General features: G+C 38.3%; 1 protein-coding gene across 2 annotated transcripts in view; it reads right to left on the bottom strand.

The window, feature by feature from the left end:
• The window catches only part of neurl1aa (neuralized E3 ubiquitin protein ligase 1Aa), a 112,159-nt gene that overhangs the window by 40,746 nt on the left and 46,846 nt on the right, over positions 1-24,567 (bottom strand). The window contains exons 1-2 of one of the 2 annotated variants that reach the window (XM_017698991.2): positions 19,540-19,795; positions 2,054-2,295 (exon numbers count right to left, since the gene is read on the bottom strand). In XM_017698991.2, the coding sequence (XP_017554480.1) occupies positions 2,054-2,295; positions 19,540-19,573 (276 nt within the window). In that variant the 5' untranslated portion in view covers positions 19,574-19,795. Of the gene's footprint in view, positions 1-2,053; positions 2,296-19,539; positions 19,796-24,567 lie in introns of those variants that run through there. The other variant, XM_017698990.2, reaches the window with a different exon arrangement.

The raw sequence follows: 24,567 nt of genomic DNA, 5'->3' as shown, positions 1-24,567 counted from the left end.
CCCAAACTCCAAAGTTCAGTCTGAGAAGTTGGTTGCATTCCTATATCCCAAGCACATTCAGTGATATTGAGGTTTGGACATACCGTTGTTCTGAAAACACCAGCAACAAATGTTTTTCTTCTTTTCTTCTATTACCTTTCTCAGTAACAGCTTCTTGACAGCTACGCATCCCTTCAGATTCATAGTGTTGAGTTGTCTTCTCACAGTGGAAGGATGGACAGAAACATCTGTGGATGTTTTCAGATCTGAAGCAAAAGTGGGGCTTGATTTTCTCCTCTGTCACAAAGATGAAACGTAGGTACTGTTTATCTGATGGTGGCAGTTTTGGTGGTTTACCAGGTCTTGCACAGAGTCCTATTTTCTCTGTTTCTTTTGTTTCAAAACTCCAGTTTTGAAAACTCCTGTTTTATTTCTACTCATTGTCCTTTAACTTTCCTTGCTTTATGCTAGTGGATTATTTTATTTCTGACTTCTCCCGAAAAATGAATAACTTTTACTTGGCTATTTTACCTGGAAATTAAAGAAATGAAGGGGGGTCTTTTGCACTGTACTGAGTTTGCTAAAGCATTAAGCAGTTGAGCTAGATTGAGTGTCACACTTAAAGTTTGGCACATTTAGCCCTGTCTCTTTCTCTGCTTTTTTTGGTCTCACTTATGCAAAACATCTGCATCTCAAGGAATAATTTAAGAATAAAAAACAGCAGAATAAAGGGCCAACAAACTGATAGTGGGATTTACCTTCACAGTCAAGCCTATGAGGGTGTGTTTTTGTGTCTGTGTGTGTTTGAAGTGTTGAAAAGATAAGACTGTATATGTGTGGCTCTGCATGTTTGACACTGTCAAACAGAGACGCCTGACAGAGATGTTTATTTTTGGACAGGTCTGTGTTTGGTGTGTAGGTGTGTTGCAGTACTGCAGATGATTCCTTGTTTCATCAAGCCTACAGTATGAACAAGCAGCCCATATATTATTTCCTTTCTCATCTCCACACATTGTTTCATCAGTGAAGTTGATTTACACTTGCATGAGGATGCATGTAAATGTATTTGAGTGGCAGAGAAAGGGTTCATGGGCAAGTGAGGCGCGCAGAAGCCATGATGTTTTTATTAGCTACCTGGTAACACTGTGGGTGGGACAGAACCCAGCAGTACTCAACCCGAACCAGAACTAGTGTAAAATCAAACAGCGACATTAGAGGATCAACTGGTAAAAGAGGTGTGATGTTATGAACATTTATAAGACCCATCTTCAAAAAATTATAAAACACAAGAAAAAACACAATAAAAAACACAAGACTTTCTTTTTTTTTTTGTTCATGTTCTATTCATTCTGGTTTGGTGCTTCTACTACACTCTCATGTTTCACAACACCAATGCAAATTTCTGTTTGTAGACGTAACGTGATATGAAATCAATGTCTATGCAGAATAAATTACAAAAATTAAGCTATAAGAGTCAACACAATTGCAAATATACAGTTGTATGCAAAAAAAAAAATATCCAGGTCAAATAACAAAGAAAATGTTGATTTAAAACCATTATCTACAGAAAACAAAAATATTATTAACATTGCATTGAACATGCAATTATTTTAATTAATTAATACACTAATTGTATATTATTATGTGCGAAAGTGTTTTCTCTGTAGAGGATGTTTTAACTTATTTTTATTTAAGAAAATCAACAAACCATGTAATTTGGGGTTAACCAGGGGCACATCAAACTTTGCAGACAACCGTACATGAGAATCATGCTGAATAAATAATGCTCTTGTAATCAATTTAATCATTAATGTACTCTAAATTAGGGCTGCATGTCACTGACATCTTGATATTGGCCATTACAGACTAACTGCCAAGTGTGTGAACATCCTGACTAATGACGCACTATGTAAACTGTGTTCACCAGTTCATCTCCTTCTCCCCAGTTATTTCCATATCACGTTTACCTACTCACTCAATTTTAAAACTAATTTTAACATCACATAGGTCCAACCAATTTTTTTCCCAATGGGATCCACTTCTTCTAACCAGGTCATGGCCCCTAAACACTCACCTTGAGGCGGACCTGCTCATAGAGGGTTATGGGTCTGTTGCTGAAGGTGATGGCGTTGCAGAAGCTGGCCTGCCTCTTCACAGTCCTCTGGGCCAGATCCATGACGATCTGTGAACCCTTGGCGCTGGGGTGGAAAAGCAGAGGACTGACGGGGAGGCCCATGCAGGGCTGCAGGGGTAAGCAGCGCTTTGGCTTGTGGTGGCATCGGTGAGTGGAGGAGGGGAAAGGTCCGCCGAGAGAGTCTGAATGACACACAGAGAAAGAGTTAGTTAGTCTGCCTATATTTTATATACACCAGCCATACTAGTACATGCTTGGAGCTGCAATTATAGCTCAAGAAATCAAAGTAATCAACACTGCTTATGAAATAAAGTTGACATGGGTTTTTTTGTCAACAAGATATATCCTCATTCTGACAGAATGAAGCAAGGGAGTGATATGGCATCTACTGTTTCTGCAAAAGGACATAAACCAAAGAAGGCATAATCTCTAGATTGTTTAATTAACTCAATCCAGTCAGAATTACAGAAATAACCGTAAGGCGTTGTTCTCTATTTAGAACATTATCGCTATAGTTCTTGACTCACTGAGACCAACTGCTTTGAAAATATTTGAAAACCATTCATGTTCCTGAGACAGAGTGAGAACATAGGAAAGAATGACATGAACAGGGTTCAAACAACATTAATACCACAAGCCAACAGTATAATGCATAATGTTCCTCAAATTATGTCAAACATATTATATTAAACCTTCTCCAGTCTTTATGGCTCCTAATCAAAATGTATCCAGGCTATCATGCCTGCTTTAGGGAACTACTGTAAAAATGTCTATTTGAAAACTTCCCTTTGGAAACTTCAATTAGTAATGCTGAACTCACGTGTCTTTAAAACTCATAAATCCCCCCTTGAAAATGTCCAGCTTGAAGCTACATGAGGTTAAATGGAAAGAAGGTATGTGCAGTATGTACCAAACAACCATGGTTAAATCCAACTGAAGCCAATCAAAGCTTAAAGGCCTGTCCTTTAAGTGAACCAAGCAACATCAGTTTGGCTGAATGGTGCGTATAGTCTGACCCATTACAGAGAGGGCAACAGCACATTCATGCTATACTTGTGTCTTATAATTTCAGGCTTTCGATTGGAATTATAATCAGCATAATCTGGGCTTTGCAGGAGACAATACTGAAACATGCCAACCTGGTGCCCGAATTCATGTTTTTTTATTTCAATTTCAAAAATCATTTTGTTTTAGTTCAGACCAGCATGTGGTCACAGTTAGGCCTGTCACGATAACAAAATTTTCAGAACGATATATTGTCCCAGAAATTATTGCGATAAACGATAATATTGTCATTTTAAAGTGCAATTATAGAATTTTTTCTTGCTTCTGGGCTCCCCAAAGGAGCTTTAAGACAATGTGCCACAATAATAATATAGTAGCATAATAATACAATTACACCATTTTAACGTGAAATGAACTTTTTTATTATTAAGAACAGACATTTGGCTTCCAATATGAAAATATTTTAATATCCCAAATAAATAAAACAAATAAAATACAACCACACTTGGGCTCTGTGGATTCTGAGAAAATTGCACAAAATATTAAACAGACCTTTATAACAAAATAAACTCTTTAACAAAAAGTACAAAAGAATGGCATTGCAACATTAAGTAACAACATAAATATTAAAGTAACATTTACATTAATTCAACTTTTTAAAACTCTGAACATAACACAAAGGTACTTGGAGTCTCTCTTATCTGATCATATATGTATATGCTATAAATCACAGTGATACGAATCACAAATTCACAAAAAGTTTATAAATGTTTGATTTTCCACCGGATTTAACGGCAGCATCTCTTTGGCTATATCGCGAGTTACACTATCTGTGAGTGTGCGCCCTTTTGCGCTATCGCGTTTGTATTTACACTGCCGAGCAAAGGCATCCGTAATAGAAACCTGACGGGAAGACCCCTCTCCAGCTCGGGAAGACCCCTCTCCAGCTCGGGAAGACCCCTCTCCAGCTGAAGTTTTTGTTTTCAGCTCGGAAAACTGGGCTGGATGGTTATGCTTTAAATGTGCCCTCAGGTTAGTTGTATTTCCAGCTTTCGTTGACACCGTTTTGAAACAAAGTCGACATACCGGCTCATTCGCATTGATGGGTTCTCCACGCTCATTTGGCTTAAAGCCAAAATACTCCCACACCGGAGCCGTGGAATGTGGCTTTGAAACAAAGTCCATCTGGACTGGACGACTCTAAACGTTCTTGCTGGAGCTGTTTAGTTTTAAGAAAGTCCTATTAGCCTCGAATACGTTCGCGAGGTAACACATCTCCACCTGTGTGTGTGGAGGCACTGTTATTGACGCATGCGCTCTCCGTGTACTGCACTCATTTCCTAACCGGTACAAGTCGCTCTCCAAATTAGTGTTAAGGGGGGGGCGAGAAAGCAGCACTGCGTGACTTTATGAAATCTAACGTAGTTGCGGTTTATTCTCATGTAAACAAATTTGCGCGGAAACCCAATGGCCAATTATCGACATCGGCAAATATGATCGCGGTTAAAAAAATTATCGTACGATAAGTCGATAATGTAATTATCGCGACAGGCCTAGTCACAGTATGAGAAAAGGCTGTATGATGGTAGATACTTGGGTGGCTTCCACTCCCTTCTTGCTGAAGATGCGTGGTGGTAGGGTATAAAAACTTTGTAACAGACAACTGAAGGTAGAGCTGGAACTTCATGAGATTTTGGGGGAATCATTTCAGGAAAACATCTAATTATGATTTTTGGACCAATGTTTGTTTCTTCAATAAATTAAGATCCAGACCTGTTTTATAGATTTTTGTATATACAGCTTTTGGGCTTCAGGCTTAAATTCTGAACATAGTGTTTCAGATGGTTGGTTGGCTGTGGTTCTGCTGTTATGTACACACCTTGTGGGTGTTTAGTTGTTTCGGATTAGTCCAACTCATCCACAGGCAGCTCACAAGCTCTGTGTTACCAAGTAAAATTTCCTCACTTCAAACCTGTAGGTTAGCATGAAAACTGCTGCTCTTGTGACTCTGTCAATTATGCCCTTTCAAATTGTGGTTGTCATATAAAAACAACTAATCTTTCAGCCTTTGACATTACGCTAGATGGAGGAGGAGTTTCAGGTGTTGTTCTCCTACCAAACATTAGTTATTTCATAGCTCCATAAAGCACAAGCCATGCTGCAATGAATACAATGTACTCAATCAGTTATAAAGACATTACATTGACTAACAATAACACTAATGGCCATATAAATGACTGATTTTGAAACCTTTTTTGTTGAGGACTAGTCCATAAATAAATATATGATAATAAACATATGATAAACAGATTAAAAATACAGATTCAAAACAAGAATAAAAAAAGGAATGTAACATTTGCACCAGTTATGTAAATGTCCAAATTGTGTATTATGCTTTTTGTTGAGTTCATAAGAATTGCTAAACCTGTTCAAGTTCATGGGCTTTTCATGGTATCTACAATATTGCAATTTGTATGGGATACAAATGTATCACTACTCATTTTCCTCTTAGCGCTACGAGTTTTTGTAACTTTTGATAAAACCTGGAGATGGCAGCTGCATATGGGCCACATAATGAACACAAGTTTCTTGTTCCTTTCAGCTGTCATGTCTTTCATGTTATTTGTTTAGACCAATCAGGGATGTTTTGAAGATTTATAATGGAAGTTTACAGAGAATCTAGAGAAATTCCCAGTGTGCCCAACTCTGTGCTGTCAGAGACAGCAGGGTAACATGACACTAATAGAAAACAGCTTAATTTTACCAACTATGAATCAGCTTCTGGGAAATGTAGTTTCACTAAACTGAAATTACAAGATACATGACTAGGCCCGACAGGCTATCGCTTTCTTTGCATCCTGTTCCAGAATCAAAAGAAGCCCCATCTTTGTTCCTGCCTTTCAATTTATCAAAGCCAGTAAAGATGTCACAGTGACATTATCAGTGTGCTCCACTGGGTTCCAGCAAGCTTTGTCATTATGTCCTGTGAATCGTAAAAATGTTGGGTGGCTATGCTGGTACTTGCCGTTCAACACTGATAAGGTAACGGTGTCCCTGTATAGACGAGGCATTGTTCAGTCAATAGAAGTGAACCCTCTTTGTCTCTATCTGACAACCACAGGCCTAGCTGTTCTGTCAAAACGTAATTACTTTCCCAAAGGATTTCCATCAGTTTGAGTATTGTGTGTATGTTTCCTGTTAGGGCTTGTAAGGCCTAGTAGACCACCAAAACCGTCAGCATCAGATAAAAAGTATTTAAAGCTTTTGTTTTTGTTTCAAGTGTCTCTGTCCATCTTCCCAGTGTGAGAAGACAACTTAGAGCTATCAGTCTGAATGGAAGTGTATCTTTTAAGAGGCAGTTACTGAGAAAAGAAAATAGATAAAAAGAAGAACGTTTTCACGGGAACATCAGAACATCTGAGATGAAAATACCGACATTGAGAGAAGCAGAAAATGCAACCAACTTGTAATAATGAACTTTTGAGGGGTGGAAAATATCCCTGCACATTTCTTTGAAAAAAAATTTCCCCAAAAAGAATGGAAGCTGTAATAATGAAAAAGGATGGAAAAAGTAAAAAATGGCCATTTTAACTGTAAAGTAAATAAATGAAGAGCGATCTCTGACTTCCACCCTGTATTATACATACACAGATATGTGTCCTCAACATTTTGAGCACTTTGATTGTATGTGTATGTATGTCTGTGTCTCTGTTCAACAGGGCCTGGAGTGTGTGTGTGTGTGTGTGTGTGTGTGTGTGTATGTGTGTACATAAGTGTTTGTGTATGTGTGTGTGTGTGAGCATGTCTTTGGGGAGATGATCATTGTGTGTAGCACACACAGTCAGAACAGGCTGAAATGAATGCATTAGCAAGCACAAGAGGCGCAGCTGTCAGGGAGAAAATGGAGGTTAAGTAGGAGCTCATGTTCCTAAGCAACACTGCACCAAGTATAACACAACCCCACTCAGCTGATCTGAGACCAGTCTTGATGATTTTATTGTAACTGTTAATAATTACACTTTAGAGTAGGTAATAGAAATGGTCCTGAATTAGCAACGACAGAAAAACAGATCTGTGAAAAGGCTTTTCCCAACATGCACTAGTACATGTTATTTTAATAACAAAACGTTATATTTCTGAAATGCTGAGCTTAAAAGTAAAGAAAAAATCATCTGAAATTTAATCCATGTTAAAGTACCTATATAATAATACTATTTTTTGTATTATTTTTTCCCTTGAAGTTCACATACAATGTTTGTGCGGTTTTACACAATAAAAGTCGTAATTAACGTTTATAATTTATAATGTTCATAATTTAACGTTGCCATTTTACAGCCTTTCTTTGTGTCCCTTAGAATTAAGAATTAGAATTATGACTTAGAATTACAATTGAGACTATTACATGCAAATTACCTCTGTTCTGATTGGCTACCATGTATTGCACCTTGCTCAAAAACAACACAAATTTTGTATGAATGGGCGGAGCTACAGGTTTTGATAATATAAACCATCAATGTGGGCCTAAAGATGCCATTGGCTCTTACACAGGCTAAAACAGAACATATGGAAAGATGCTGTGTGTAGGTGGTCATAAAATAAAGTACATGTGAAGCGTTTATGATGCATGTTAAAAACGGAGAAAGAGGTAAAACGATCCAGCATTTCACAGCAGATTCCCGAGAGTGAAAGGGCATTGCAACATAGAGGGTAAATAGTCCACGTCACCTTTATAGCACATATCACATGACTTATCATTGCCTGGAAGTCATAAAGCATGTCATTAAGTGTTATTACGTCAGCGGACGCACGCACACACACACACACACACATACATACATACATGCATACATACATGTGCACACTAGGAGCGAGCTCTGTGAGCAACCATCGAACACAGACTGCTTCTTTGCTAGATATGTATCAGGATGCTGCTATTTCTATGGCAACCCCACTCTTTCAGCAAGTAACTACTGCACAGAAGAATGCACTTACATAAGAACACATAAAAACAGCTCTGGTACATTCTGATCAAACTACAGCCACGTCGCTTCAGGCTCCTGCAGAAACACATTGGTGCTAAGAAATGGTCTTTAAGCTCAATCATGTGGCTCTTTCTATCTCTTTTTCAGGCAAAATAAATGTATGCAGGGACTCTACTCACCATCTACATATTTGCCTGGCCACAGGTCAAAACATGCATTCACATTTATCTTATGTCCATTTCTCTACGCACAGTTTCACACAACCCAAAGTCAGAACTTTGGGCTTACAGGTGCACATCAATAGATTGTTCTACAATTGACCTATTCATCGATTAACCCCACACCACTTTGTGAGTGCACTCTGTCCAAACACTTTCTAAAAACATTTCTAAAAATATTAAGCTATTCAGGAAAGTACTTTTGGCCACTGACATCAGGCAGTTCTCCCCAGAACCTTTCAAAAAAAAAGTTGCATCCATGCTCCACCCACAAATTCACTCTCGTGTAGCAACTAATGTGAGGTTGGACAGGTTTTACAGAATACTGGCAAAAATCCTTCTGTGGTCTGTGTCATGCCCATATAAGGAACTATGGGTCTAAATTTGTTTTCTCTATGACAAAAATTAATGGCATTTTGGAAAATTTCCACTGTTACATCCTGTGATAAACTAAAGATATTCCGCAGTGTCAGTGGACACTCTGAATAACGAAGTGGTCGAAGTGCCAAAATACAAATACTGCAAACATACATGCTAACACTGCTGCACACTGAACGCTCATCATAAGACTGGCATCCTCACCAAAATATCCAACACAAACCGGTCAACTTTGTCAAATGTCTCAGTTGTGTAGGCTTTTTTGTTGTCATTCATTCCTGTCATAGAGAAATCCAGCTTAGACCTAGAGTTCCTAAGACAGACACGACACCAGAGGTCTATTCAATATAATGAAAAATTGTAGTGCAAAACTCAGTTCTCCCCAGAATAATGAAATTTAGAGTATGTTATTAATATCAAATGACATTTATTTTACATGCCTGTGAAAGGTGAGGATATATACTGTTAGGATAGATCGGGTATAGCTTTTTGTTGTGTGATCGAACTGATGAAATTTGTTGTTTCCAAGTTTTGATATCCTATATCGCATATGTATTTCAGCAGCACAGTCTTTTAAACTGAAATCTCAACATTAAGAAGCAAATCTAAACTCTGACCTAAATACTCATTAAGTTGAAGGGAATTTTTGCCAAGGTTTTGCAAAGCATGTCAAGTCTGGCAAAAGTTGTTATGAAAAAACGCTGTATTTGTGGGCAGAGCATGGATAGATCAATTACTAAAGTGGGAAATGAACAAGAAGACTACTGAACGTTGTTATTAAACTCCCCAAGGGTCTTTGATATCTTTTGGTCAGTGCTAATTCAAACGAATAGGAAACATGGATTTCAGTTAATCAAATAAATGTGCACAATTAGTTCATAATTATTGGGTAATTCCTTTCCTAGTAGCAGGCACCAACATGCAGGCTACTCATTAACCACGGCTGAGCAGGAACAGAGCTTCAGGTGAACTGGATCTGGAAAAGGCTCTCACCATGTCTCCATCCAGACTGTGGCCCGAGTTTAGACTAGTCCAGCTGTCCCCTGAAGCTGAGAGTGACAGACGTCAAGTTCAAACAGGCTAACATGGCTAACAATGAATGAAAGCAATTTACAAGGCCTGTTAGCATGAGATCACATAAGGCCATACTGGAGCTGGATTTGTTTTACCAGAGAAGGTCCAGTATTGTAATTTGTGTGTAATTTGACTGGCTGTTTTATGTGGGATAATGGGTCTGTCATTTTCTTAAATAGCCAGATTAAAACATCATCGCATGGCCATTTACTTCAGCATTATGTGACAGACGCTACACTTCTGAACAATAACAACAAATTGTGTGGATAAATGTTCAATTTGCTGGGAAAAAAAATAAAAATAATAATGTGACAGTGGGCAAGGGAAGAGACTCTCGTATCAGTGTGGGGTGAGTCTCACCTCAGGGGCAATTCCAATTGATGGTACACAATCATAGTGTAGAGGAGGGAATACACACCTAAATGGTTTGGATTTCACTAGTCTTGTCATGATGATTAAGGAATTGGGTCAAATTAAGTTCCATTTATCTTTATGTCACAAAAACAAAATTATTATATACTTCTGCTACTAGCTTTGCTGTTACATTACTGTTATGCTGATTCGAACACTTGAGCGTTGAGTTCAGGGAACTATAGAAGGTAATTCACTCTGGAGTTATTAGTGGACTTCTAAAAACTATAAACATGGCAGAATCATACTGGATTAAAATCACAAATCTCGTTAGTGATCACTGAAATACAGCTACTCCCCAAGCAGTGTTGGTTAGCTTGAGACAATTTTTAAAGATGGGCTCAATGAAAATAATGCTGATGAGGGTGAAAATACTGAATGCAAACCATCTGAGCTAGCAGCTGTAGTACAGTGTGGTCTGGCTGCCTGGCTGACAGTGATGGACGCACGAGATGCTCATTAAAACTGAAACGTGATCATTTCCACGTCCTCCTCAAGCACTCCTAAAAGTCATCCAGGTCATGTTATATGTAAACACACTACACATGCTAACCCACATTTACACACTGAACATAGACATAACTGTGGCCATCACTGTAGAACTGTTTCCATAACAGAACATGAGAAGGTGACAGAAAGAAGGCTGATTCAACAGATTACAATCTGTTGGATATGTAAAGAGTTTTGGTAGTATTCATAAGTCAAATGTACAAAAAAGCATTTAAAATATACAACATAAAACAAATGCTTTATTAAAGTAAAACAGGGATCAACTAGCAGTTGGTAAGGGTGGGAAATATGGCAAAAATATTCCATCATGATAATTTAGATCGTTTATCATAAGAACTATAAATATCATAATTTTGAGTATAGATACATAATGTAAAATGTCCTGCAACTCACTTGAAACTACCCATCAATAATACATTACATGATTATGCCACACAACATACTTTCAAACAACTAATTTCAAAAACATAAAAACAGAGGGTGGATTACTGGGCAGATGAAATGGTGACCAGGTCTGAGAGGTGGCCTGCAACAAACTTTCTGCACTTCTAAGACAGGACAAATGAGACCGTATGCTGATTTTAACTGCAATGGTTACTTAAACATCTATTTTAACATTTAGATAACAGACAAAAACTCATTGTAAACATAAATACCCAAAACCTAGAGCTAAAAAATATAAAGATGATAAAAATATATGTAAATGTGTCAGTTTCACCAGGCAGATGACTTTATAGTGAGTGATATACTGTATCAAAAAATACGAGCTGCTAATTTAACTAATTAGCAGAGCAACTGAATGTGTTGCGTACAGCTTTTTTTTTTAATTGCCCAAAAATGATGTTGCGTTAATGTTTCTCCAGGTATAACCGGCCTAAATTCTGTAAGTACAAAACACTTCATTACTTACTTTGTTGATGTATTTTATTTAGGTGGAAATGTACACATTTAAATTCAATGCACATGCCGATTTTTCAGCATACAGGAAGTCAAATAGGACAGACAAATGGGTTTATATGCAAATCACTCAAGGTGGCTTTTTTTACAGGATACGGCCAACTGAAGTCTTGCGAACCTGACAATCCGTTTCCCTATTTTTTGAACTTCCAAAATGTGTAGGATCTTTCGGTATGAGACACTCTGATCAGTTCAGAAAGACCTGTAATAAAAAAAAAACCACATAGTTGCTTCACATCAGTTTATTACATGGATCATTAGCAGATTCCTTTTCCAAAAATCAGCTATATTTAGTTCATTGTGTTTGAGGCATCAAAAAGCCAAAGATAAAAAAATCTGCATGAACGGCTGCTCACTGAACAATTACTAAATAGGGCATATGGCACTTTCCTGGTAAATCATGTACAAGATAATCCTGTTATGTGACACATGCACGTGTTACAAAAGGCAGTAGGTAGTGGCTGATCTAGGGACAGCTATCTAGAGAAATCATAGGTTAGATAATAGCAAAAAGACTATTTTAACTGTAAAGTTAAACCAGTAGGTGTGACCAAAGCACATGGTAACAACAAGCTAATTAGTATCTGGTTGGTAGCTTCCATGGTGAATGTCATGGTGCCTGTCCTTAACACAGACAAAACAGTAGCACAGACCCCCTACTAAGAGCCTCACCTGCCCTGGGCCTGATACTAAACAAAGCACTGCTTAATGCACATGTCTAGTGGAACACACACATGTCCTGTGGGGACAGACTTCACAGAGTGATAGACCCAGCGTCGACCTGAATCAATGTCCAAGCTAAGTTAGCGTAGTGACCACGAGAGCACACCCTGTCCATTTATTTTTGTGTCAACACACAAACCTTAAAATGTCATAAAGCAAGAGGATCAACCCAAATGCTTCTTAATGAGAACCACTATAGTCAGCTGCCCTACTTGCCCTACTGTTGTATATTTGCATATCATTTGCAATGTACAGCACTACCGTGGCTATTTAAAAGCCATTAAACTGTAGTTAAAAAAAGAAATACGCTCACATGGCTAGCCATGTATGGAAGCTGGTAACCATTAATAGGTGTACAGTCATAAGAATTGTGGGCCGATAACAATATCCAATTTTTTCGTGTACATATCTGCTAATGGCAATATATAAACACTTATAAAATGAAGACACTAATGATAATTCAAGTGTAGTTCCCATGATACATATAAATTTAATTTGTGTAGGGTTACAAATGCAGATAAATGAATAAAATTCAGATATTTTAGCACAGTAGCCCAGTGTGACCAAAGCATTCTGCTCTTACACAGTACAATAAATACATCTAAAGATCTGTCTTTCACCAATAATCATTTTTTAAGCAACAATCTGCCAGTAATAAAATGATTCTGATATCATCATGCATCCCTTACCATAGTCAATCAGAGTGGTTTGATGTGAAATGATGTGAAAGTTTTATTGGGGTTCTTTTTAGCTTCAGAACTCACTGCAAGTACTTTTGCATCATTAAGAGATTTTGAAAAACACAATTTATGCCAAAATCTGATGTCAAAACGATCATAAAACAACAGGCATTGTATTCATTTTGTGGAATAACTTCCTGTGAGATTTGCTTTTATAGGCATTATATGTTTTGGATATCTGGTTAACATCAGTTTTGTGTACATCTTAATGATTTAATTATGCAGGTTTTTTATAAGTTTTAATTTTTTTTTTTCTTTCAAATATCAGCAGAATTCCCCTTCATTGAGCTAACACTACGACGTGGTACCATAAGGACATCATGAAATATGAACATCAGCTTTCAAAGGCAAGAAAGGTTCCAGTGATATTCAGATAAGACAAAATCTCAATGGGCACAAAACCATAAATAAGTACCGCAGCCAAGTGACTATGACTGCAGCGCATGCTAACACTCGTTGTAAACATGCCTCTAGCTTCAAAGCTCGTGACTGTACCATTAGCTGCTGATGACTCGGCCTGTGTGCGTGCGCTCGTATACGGCACAGTTAAAACAACTAATAATCCGACAGTTGGAGCAACTGACTCAAATAAACCAAATTATTGGAAATTACCAGCCGACGTGTGCCAGAACAGACTGGACAATGATATTCTGCACGTATACGTTGTATTTTTCATTTGGTCTAGCTGTAAACTCCAATGTCACGGTTATGTCCACTCTGAAAACGTGACCTCATGTAGCTATAAGTTTCAGGCATCCAAAATGCACCAGCTATGCTGCATGTTACAGCCTCAATAGTAGAAAACATGCATCGTTTCATTTATCAGTTCTGCTAAGAATATCTGCTAGTTACAGCTCAATGAAGACAAATAATGGTGTTGGTTCCACTTCCATACTGCTATGAGTACTCTTCACCATGCTTAGAACAGTATTTATCCATAAGAAATTGGTCTTCGGCTTAAACAGACATTAAATGTATAACTAGTAGGAAAATGTTGAACGATAGTAAGATAATAAATAGGGTTTTCTTATTTGTGTCTGCACAGAGCAACAGAACACTCTGAGCTCACTGAAACAAACAGATCAATTCTGCTCAAAGTTTGGATTCTAAACCTTCCATTCCTATCACATCCGTGTTTGTACAATAATATTTTTATTATGATTTGAATTTACATTTATTTGCAGGAACAAAAAAACATCTTTTACATCTTGGCCATGTTCTTTAGAATTTCTTGACATCCAAACAAACAGGAAAGCTGGAAATGTTGGTTGGTTAGTGTAGTGCTTAACACCTTTGCCTTCTACACTGTAGACTGGGATTCAATCCCCGACCAGGGCAAGCACCCTACACTATACCAATAAGGGTCCTTGGGCAAGACTCCTAACACCACCTTGGCCTACCTGTGTAAAATGATCAAATTGTAAGTCACTCTGGATAAGAGCGTCAGCCAAATGCCATAAATGTAATGTAAATGGAAATATACACTCAAACCTATCAATATAGAAGGTAAACCAAATGTAAATTTCATTTATTACGTACATTGTACTTTCTACTACAGTACAGTAATGAGTCTAGACTTCTAAGGGTTAATTATGGCTATTGGTCAAGTGCCAAAAGAGAACGAGGTATGTAAATAATTTAGATATCTTGGCCACACAATAATGTCCACAGTAGGCAATATGAGCTGTCAAGGGCTCAACTGCTCCATGTCAACCTGGCAACCCAGACCATGTCTGGCAACCTGGCTGGGATAACCAAAGATGACATTTACTGCGTGGCAAAAGGGGAACTAAAAATTATTTTTGCCTCTTACTATTTTATTAGCAATAAAAGACTGTACAGTGTAAAGATGTGCACCATGGCTAGGATCGAATCCCAGCTGTGCCATTCATAGCTAGAAGCAAGAAACACAATTGCAAATGTATGAGCAAATGACAGGAATCACCTTCCGTAATAATTCATTTGTTCACATATTACTCGACTTTTTATAGGCCAACACAACAAAGTGCTCATGCAATGTAAAGGGTAATCACCCTTTTCAAATAGTGTTTAAAAATAAAAATAAAAAAGCACTTTGGGGTTTTGATTGGTCATGTTGTAAATGAGGAAGGATTTTTGGTATTCAGCATAAAATAATAAAGCAGTTTAAAAAAAGATTAGAAATGAGTGGCTCTTTAGACCTTGACTTAAGCCCACACCAAAGGGTGAAAGCATATTACAGGTGAAAACACTTGACAGCGATCCGCTGATGGCTGTGTTAGTTGTAGTTTTATAAGAATGAGTGCTTTCAAGAATCTACCCCTTACAATATTCAGACACGCCAATGTCGCAGGTTAATGATTCTGTTCATGCCAAGCTTACGATGTGTCTGCCTCCGTAGGTGATCTGTTGTGCCTAGAAACGTTGGCGTGTGCCGTTGCCATACAAGCTTTTGTGCTGCTAGACAAAGGCTGGACTGAGTCATGATGAAACTCCAGTGGGGGAGAGATGCCGGGCACGGTTACTGAGCACCAGTACCACCTGATCCACACACGCTTCTGTCACTCCGTGGCAACACACTACTGTCATCACAGTTAAGCACAGTAATCTTTAATGACGATTATCCTACAGCTAGGAGTGGGAGCTTGAAGACATGCTATTGTTATCATGATACATTGTTACACTGATCTTTTCTGAGTATATCTTGACTATCATCAATACTTCATTTCCCTTTAAATAAATAATCAGCCAATGTATAAAACTGAATGCTTCAAAAAAAATTACTTGAAAATAAATTATCGTCCTTTAAAAGTAAAGAATGTTTTGCCTTCTTATCTTAAGTTCCTGTTCCGGAGATGCACATTTTTTGTTTGAACAGCAACAGTATGGAAAATGTAAAAATTAAGTTCATTATAGTTGAACAACAGAAATTCATGCCAGGCATACACATCACCTTGTCTCAATGAACTGCAGCACTTTCTACATGGCTATTTAAACTTGAAGAAGAGAGATGCTTCAGAACAAATTCCCATGTGGGAGCTATTTTATTTCCTATCGATAGCAAAAATTCTCTGCGAAATTTTGCCACTCTAAACATGACAAGTTTTTCATCCAAAATATGCAAGTATAGTGATTCTTCAACGAGAAACACTATGCATCCGATTCTCACTGCCTCTATTTCATAGCGAGCTCAATCATATAACTGCTTTAGGTGGAAATTTTATCATTACAGCAGGTTTAAAACCTGACAGCACAAACAGCAGATCTGTTTATTAAAACAACATAAAATTAATTTTACTGCTGTATCATAGAACAGTCTCCTCATCACACCATTAGTACAGCGCAGGAGCTGCTCTGTGACTACACACGTTTCTTAAGAACATGCTATTTGCTAAATAAATGATTATTGTAAATACAGTTTTGAATATCATTGAAAGTGAAATTGTGTGATTTGACTAGACTTTTATGGAGTTAACGCTTAACATGTGATGAACAAGTGATAAAAAAAGGCTCGACAGACACAAGATGCAGCCAGAATGGACTAAAACACAGATTTAATTTACAGTGTATCTGCTCTGTCAAATGGACAACCAAAAAGTGATTCAAATACTATTGTTTTTAAGGGTGATTTTCAGAATGAGGACTTGAGTACCAATTTGGAAGCAACATCAACGTTTCAAAGCCTGTAAAATGCTGGTGGGGTTAGCCCCAACAGAAATCAATGTACAATTTCATTATTCAAAGCCTTTTTAAATGTTTCGTGTTGATTAAATTCATTCTGTCCATTCCAACTTGTTGCAAAGCTCAGAAAGATAAACATCATGGTACATATAATACACTGGGAAAATGTTTTATGATGTCACTGCCATATCGCCCACCGTGACCTAAAGCTGCACCCTTGTCGTGTAGACAGGTTATATGAATCCGTTTCAACTGCATGTGGACGTCTTTCCTGACGTTTATTTGTTTAATTAACACTGTTCAATTCTAAGTGGACTGTGTCATTTTTTCCCCCAAAAAAGACAGCACAGAGGTCACCCACACCATCATCATTAACAGCGCTTGATGTAGTGCCATGCCATTAAGGTAATCGATATCCCATTAAAACAGTGTGATCACAGCTAGATGAGGCTTTCATTCAGCAGCCAGTGAGCGAACACCTCATTCGTTCATGACAGTGTGAATTCAATATCTCGATATGGAGTGACAGGGACGACGCAGTGTTCTCGCCTTAGCTACCCTAAAACTCAGAATCCTCTGAGAGAGGCTGAAAATGAGTTCCAGCAAGAAGTGATCGCATGCACAGACTATAAACCATTCAACCTAGCGTTCTGCTTCTGCTCCAGCTTGGCTAGTCTCTACAGTTGTAAAACCATATCCGGACCATTGCACTGCCTCTTTGAGTCTGACGCATCACAAAAGCTAAAATACTACCTCAATAACGTACACCATCAGGCCATAAACCCTTGTATACCAACCTCAGCTGTTAATCTCCAGTGTCATCCTGCCTTAAAAACGAGGAAAAGCTGCTCCTCGCTGAGAAAGAGGTACCAGGAAGTGATTGTAATCTGACAGTAGGTCATCCCTGTGTGCTCTATTGTGTGCTCTATTTTAATGACCTTGGAGCTGGGCCAGGGAGGAAGATGCCCGTTTATACTGGACCAGGACCAGATCCTAAACTGAATCTGTGAATAAGAACCTAAGAACGGTGAACGTGCACAAACACAATGGGTGGGTGGTTGCTACCAGACCACATTTGCCTAATTGGATATACTACAGCGTCTTAATTAGAATTATTGATCGTGTGGTTTATGTACACTCCGGTAAGGGATTTAAACCAAAGGCCAACCAGCTGCAGAGTGAGAGAGAGGGCGAAAGACAGTCAAAAGTAACATATGGATTGTTTTGTTTCTTTTTCTCTAATAAAATTCAGTGACTTATTGATAAAAGACACCAAAACTGATAGCAAAAGTATTATTATTCCTTTAGATTATCCCCCACTACCATGTTTCAACCCATATTTATTAGAGAATAATATGATACAGCATATGTTTAGGTGATGCTGAGCTACTGTCAAGAAAAAAAAAATAAACTTTTCGTTCATTTTAATGTATTTGCACTGTGTTTGTAACACTACTCCACGTAAATTCAGTTCGATCATTTTATAAATTCTTATGTATTGGCAGATACGTACATTAAAAAATAACACACATAAGCATCAGCCCACAGTTCTCATATTGGAGCATCACTACCCAAAACCTTGTTTTTCCATTTTTTCCATGTTTTTCCATAATCTGTGAATGCCCGCTGTCCTTTACATTGCGTTAAAATTTCACGATGGATGGAGCAACAGAAAACAACCAAAAATGCTCTGGAAAAATAATTTGCATTCAAAGTCATTTACATTTTTCCTTCCTTCTGTTTTAGCGATACAAGTTTTATTCCCAACAGCGGTGATACGGAAAAGTATTTGGCATAATTTTTCAGGCCTGTGCTGAAATACAATATTTTGCATGCATATCCACCAATAAATCTTTACAAAAAATACTAAATAGGACTCTACCTGGGTTACCGTTACTGAGTATAGTGTCCTAAATGCAGTAAAATGAACAAAAAGCTGGCATTTTAGCCCAGCGCCATCTCAATGTCCTGCTCTTCTGGCGTACAACAAATACATTATCAAATATCAGTTTGAAATATCGGTCGAAACGAATCATCTGTCCAAGGATGACTGCTTTATTACCATCTGCCGACACTGATATAATTCTGATATCATCATGCATCCCTACTCAAATGACAAGACGAATAGCTAGCACTGTCAGCTTGGACATGAATTTGATCAACAGTGCACATGTACTGTTTTATCTAATTTTCCATCTGTACGGGAGTCTGGTTTTTAAATGGCCGTGGAGGACAGCACAATTGATTTATTGACTTGGTGGGGCTCTCATTCAACCCAGCTGTTGTGTTCTGGTGCACAGAGGACGTGATGGAAAAGCAGAGCTATTAAAACTGCCCTGAACCAGAGCTAAGGAGGGAATCCCCAACAAAAATCCCCCCACACTCACATATACTCTCCGTGCTCCCAGAAAAAAAACAAGGGGAACACATCTGATGTCACTGCAGTCCGCCTTTACTACTACAGTGTGCAAACGTTTCAGGCAGTGGCCCACCTCAGCCTGAGCCGAGTGTAAATATAGACCCCTACATACATACACACACAGGCTCCATCCACCTCCCGAGCTCCCTACACACAGACCTCTACGGTGCTTCCCATAATGAGGTCCTACAGAGCGTTAGCCTCCACGGAGCGTCTCAGCTGATTCTGTAAGCCCACCACAGACACAGACACACTCGTACAGCCAGTACACGGTAAATTAAAGCCCAGCACGTCTCCTCAGGGAAGACGCGCTGCTCCCCCCGTCGTCTTTACATCGCAGTTTCCTCACCGTACAAGGCGTTTCGGGTTATCTGGCCTCCCATGGCTCAGCGCCGGCTGGCGGCTTCTCCAGGCTCGTCGCGCTGCTCCTCCGTTCTCAAAGTTTGGCGCTGGAGCCGCGGCGTTGTCGTGCCGACGACATGCTCGACTACACGCATCCACACACACAACACGAGCGCCCGCTCGGAGGTCCGGCTCGGACAGCTCGCGCTGCTCCTGCTGCTGCTGTAAACACACGGCCACTCCTGCCTCATTCACAGGACGCGGCCACGCGCAGGCTCCACTCTTCATTTGCATAAAGGGCGGGGCCAGAACGCGCCTCTCAGCGCGCGCGGACACACCCCCTCCCCCTTTCTCTATACGAGTGCTGTTTGGTGCTGAGTGAGACCCGCTGTTCTGACGGGTTAGCGACACGGAGACCTAGAGCGTGTTGATAGGTATAGGTAGTATATAGGTATAGGTATTAATATAGGAATAGGTATTAATATAGGTATTAAACGGTAGGTAGGATATCCTGGTAGCCTAAATAACAGCACCAAAACTGCAACACAGGTAAGGCAATACAGGTACTGCTAATACATACTGGAAACACAGAAATTAAGCATCTGTTATTCAGTTACATTTGGTAAAAGTAGTGTTGAAAATACTGCTACTGTTTACAATGTTAGCAGAATACTTTTAGAAAACTCACCAACCAAAAAACAGAAGCACCATCAGTGCTTGTTTCCGCACAACATGAAGCACAAATTCTAAAAACAAGCCCAACTAACGGCCTCTTTACACACCCTGAAGGTCTCAGTAAAGCCTGAGTGGACGGATAACTCACTGTGATGAGCCAGGTATTATCTGAGGGATAATTCAACTACACAGATGTATTAACAACGCGCTCTGTCTCTAACTAGACACGTCAGCATGTTCAGTTGGGGATGATGCATTTTATGTTGAGATATGTCTGCGCCCAGTTACAGAAAAGACGTGTTGTATTATTTTTTAACACTGACTGTTAAACCAGAAAACAATATGAGAGCATTTGTGTTGAAACAAGTAACAAAAGTGTTGTTTATTAACATTTCACTTTTTAGAATGTGATAATCTCTTCAGCAGTGAGCATGTTTGTGAGTGATACGTTTTGCAGCAGTATTGTACTGGACTCTGGAGATTTTAGGAGCTGCAGTGGACTGATGCAGGCAGTGAGGATATTCAGAATAAGAATCAAATTTTTAATCAAATGTCTTAACAGAATAATTCTATGAACAAAACCTCCAACTCTAGTAGTCCAAATGAGCTCTAAAAACGTTATTTTTTTATGTATTGTAACTGAATATGTTACTGAATACATTTAGGACAGTGTATTCAGCATTTAGCCATCACTATTATTCTCAAAGTATCTTGCCCAATCCTGCTCATCACCCAATCAGAATATGCTACCAGTACTGAAATATATATTTAGGATAATTTAAAATGACCTTACAAAAAAAAACATTACCAGAATTGAAAGAATGATTAGGATATTTGGATTACCTTATTAGCAGTTAAGTAGTAATATCAAGTCTCTACTAAATTAATGTTAAAAACGATATAAAAATGTTTGAAACATTAAGTTACTACACTATACTAACGATACACACATGCAGTGAATCTACTTGAGCTGCAATCTCCTCAAGAAAATGTTTAACTGGAAAATAATCCAAAAATCTAGGACCCAAAGTTTAATGACATCTATATTGACCTCTTTTACCTTCTTAGTTTTCACATGATCTTGGCCTCATGAGCTTTGATTTGTTGCAGTGCAACAGGGGTGGTAAAAAACTAAATTACTTAACCAATGAAACAATGCTTCACTTAAGGGGCATCACTAGAGATTTCCCAATGGGGGTCTGGGGGCATGCTCCCCCCAGAAGTTTTTTGGCCCCAAAATGTTGGTGTATCTGAGTAGCAATAGGCAGAAAATTGATATAAAATGGTTATTTAGTGTCTGTACTATAGACACTAATCTATACTATACACTAGTCTCTTCACTCTGTCTGTTATACATTTTGAATAAGGCCTAATATTCATTTTAGTACATTATCCTGTCATAACCTCAGCGTTTGCCAACCAACATTACTGTGCAGAACAATTAGCACCAGTTCTCCTCACCCACTCCTTACGAGGTTTGTTTTGATTGGCCAAGCCGGGAGCTACACATTTCCCCAATGCTAAACAGCAGGGGGTTGCCATCCTCTTATGTTTCATTAGAAAATCCCTGGATCAGCTGGATTTAAGCAGCACTTCCTAACATCCTACTATCACAGTACGTTGTGAATTTGGAGACATGATGGTCATGTTGAGTAGTCAAGAATGAATGAGAAATACAGCTGATTGATGATTTGAATTAATAATGTACATTTATTTTGAGGACAGGGCTAAAGAAGTTTTTTTGGGGGGGATAGAGGCCCTCTTGATGCCATGTTTTACTCAGAGTATGTTCTGTTTTGATTTCCAGTTCACATTTAAGTTTCAGCACTAAGTTCCACAATTTAAATGTAATTGTACATCTTTAACTTTATTCTTTGGCATTTAACATAAAATAATTACTTAAGATGTTTTAAGCATGTGGCCACAGGGCTGTTTCAAACCATTTGGGGGCTCTAAGTGACCTCCTTGGGGCTGCTTTTTCTTGACTGGTTGGCTGATTAAAAAGATGTCACTCTCCACTCTTCAGAAAAGTTGAATTTATTCTTTATTATTTGTACATATTATGATGAACTACTATGAGCATGAAAATGATGATGATTATTCTATACGAATAGATGTTTTAGCTTAGCTGTTATCTTGTTCGTTTACTAACTGTACTGATGTAAGCTGTAATTGCTCTGAATATGTGTTTGTTCTGCTGAAAAAGCAGCTGAAGCTCAATAAATTACAATAAATACATTTTGGTTGCTTTAATACCGAACTACATCTGAAATAGGAGATGCTGCTGAGGGAAACTGACATGCGAATTCAATCTTAAATAACTACTTAGTCAAAATGCTATTTCAGGTTATAATAAATGAAAGCGAATAGCTACCGGTTACCACTGTGGAAAAGCATCACACTAACTGGTGACTGCGAGAGTCTATTCAATGTTAGCATATTAGCATTTCTACTGATCCATCTCTTTAATAATTCTACAATAACTAGATATCTGTCCTGTCAAATGTTGTATGTATTTATGACAATAGCAACTGCATATTGCTATTCTTCAAAAGGTCTGCATGGAACAACTGAGGAGGAAATGCGATATCAGGACAAATTCACCTTGACTCAAACCTGCAACCTATGCATAAGTGAATAATGTACAAACTGAGCTAAAGGCAGCAGAATTTATTCGCACTGTTATCAGATCTTTTCTTGGACTGAACTGTCGACATGACTTTGCTCCATTCTAGTCACCTCCCTTTGACCTCCCTTCTGTACTCAGCAATGTACAAAAGCTCTGGCAGATCATATTGATCTGCATCTTGGGTCAGCCTGTATTGAGCTACGCTACGGGATAAGCCAGGAACACAATTTTCCACACAATATTAACAGAATGTACTAAAATACAGGATTGAATCATCAGTTGAGCAAGTTCAAAACTCACCAGACACAACCAGGTCATATTTTACAGTAGTGTAGGCAATTTGTGATTAGACTGTCTGTGTTAGTCTGTGTTAAGGCCCCAGGAGCTCTCAGGGAAAAAAGCGCTCACGTTCCTTCCTCTCGGGCATTCTGGGAAGACATCCTCTTGCATATGCTAACATGCCTCTGGCAGATAGAGCAATGACCCTGTAGAGTCAGTATGCTGACCCAACCTGTCATCGCTGCTCTGGGGTAGTTTCTGTTATTGCAGCACACTACTCTGCTCTGGAGCTGGTACAAGCTCACACATGTCGCTCTGAGATCAGTCTTACCATTCCGTTGTGATGGTCATAATTAGAGATGGGACGGTTACTAGTTATAATGATTTACCACAGCATAAAACCTAATGATAATAGCAGCATTTCAAAAATTATTTGCGAATCACACCTTCAGCGTATGGTTGTAGTATGGGAAAAACTGTTTGACTGTAAGAAGAGAGAGAACTCTGAGAACTTAAGCAGCTTCGGCTTCAGACCCCTTCCCCTTGATTAAAGGAGGCGAAACTGTGAGCATTGAGGAACAGGAAGAAGATGGCAGAGGTAAGGGAGTGCATAAACTTTTTCAAAAGAGGCAAAAGGTACAATGTTATCACAAAGGGTTCTATTTTAGTACCAAAAAGCTTTAATGGCTTACCTTTCTTAATGGAACCCTTCTCAGTGCTATAAATAATCATAAAAAGTGAGGTTTCTATAGACTCTTAAAAGTCAGGTTTCTATGGACTGTTAAAAGTCACGTTTCTGTAGACTCTTAAAAGTCACGTTTCTATAGTCTCTTAAAAAATCATGTTTCTATAGTCTCTTATAAAGTCATGTTTCTATAGACTTTTATAGGTCATGTTTCTTTAGTCTTAAAAAGTCATGTTTCTATAGACTCTTAAAAAGTCATGTTTCTATAGACTCTTAAAAAGTCACATCTCTATAGACTCTTAAAAGTCACATTTCTATAGACTCTTAAAAGTCACATTTCTATAGACTCTTAAAAGTCACATTTCTATAGACTCTTAAAAGTCACGTTTCTTTAGTCTTAAAAAGTCACGGTTCTATAGACTCTTATAATGTCATGTTTTATAGACTCTTATAAAGTCATGTTTCTATAGACTCTTGAAAAAGTCACGTTTCTATAGACTCTTAGAAAATCATGTTTCTATAGACTCTTGAAAAAGTCACGTTTCTATAGACTCTTATAAAATCATGTTTCTAAAGTCTCTTGGAAAGTCATGTTTCTGTAGACTCTTGAAAAGTCACGTTTCTATAGACTCTTATAAAGTTATGTTTCTATAGACTTTTAAAAAGTCACGTTTCTGTAGACACTGAAATGTCAGGATTCTATAGACTCTTTAACAATTCACGTCATATAGAATCTTTACAAGCCCATTCAGTGGACGGTGTTTTAA

The sequence above is a fragment of the Pygocentrus nattereri genome, chromosome 12, assembly GCF_015220715.1.
Source record: "Pygocentrus nattereri isolate fPygNat1 chromosome 12, fPygNat1.pri, whole genome shotgun sequence".
In the NCBI taxonomy this organism is placed as follows: domain Eukaryota; kingdom Metazoa; phylum Chordata; class Actinopteri; order Characiformes; family Serrasalmidae; genus Pygocentrus; species Pygocentrus nattereri.
The sequence above is the reverse complement of the archived record's forward strand: the minus strand, read 5'-3'. Positions and strand labels throughout refer to the sequence as shown.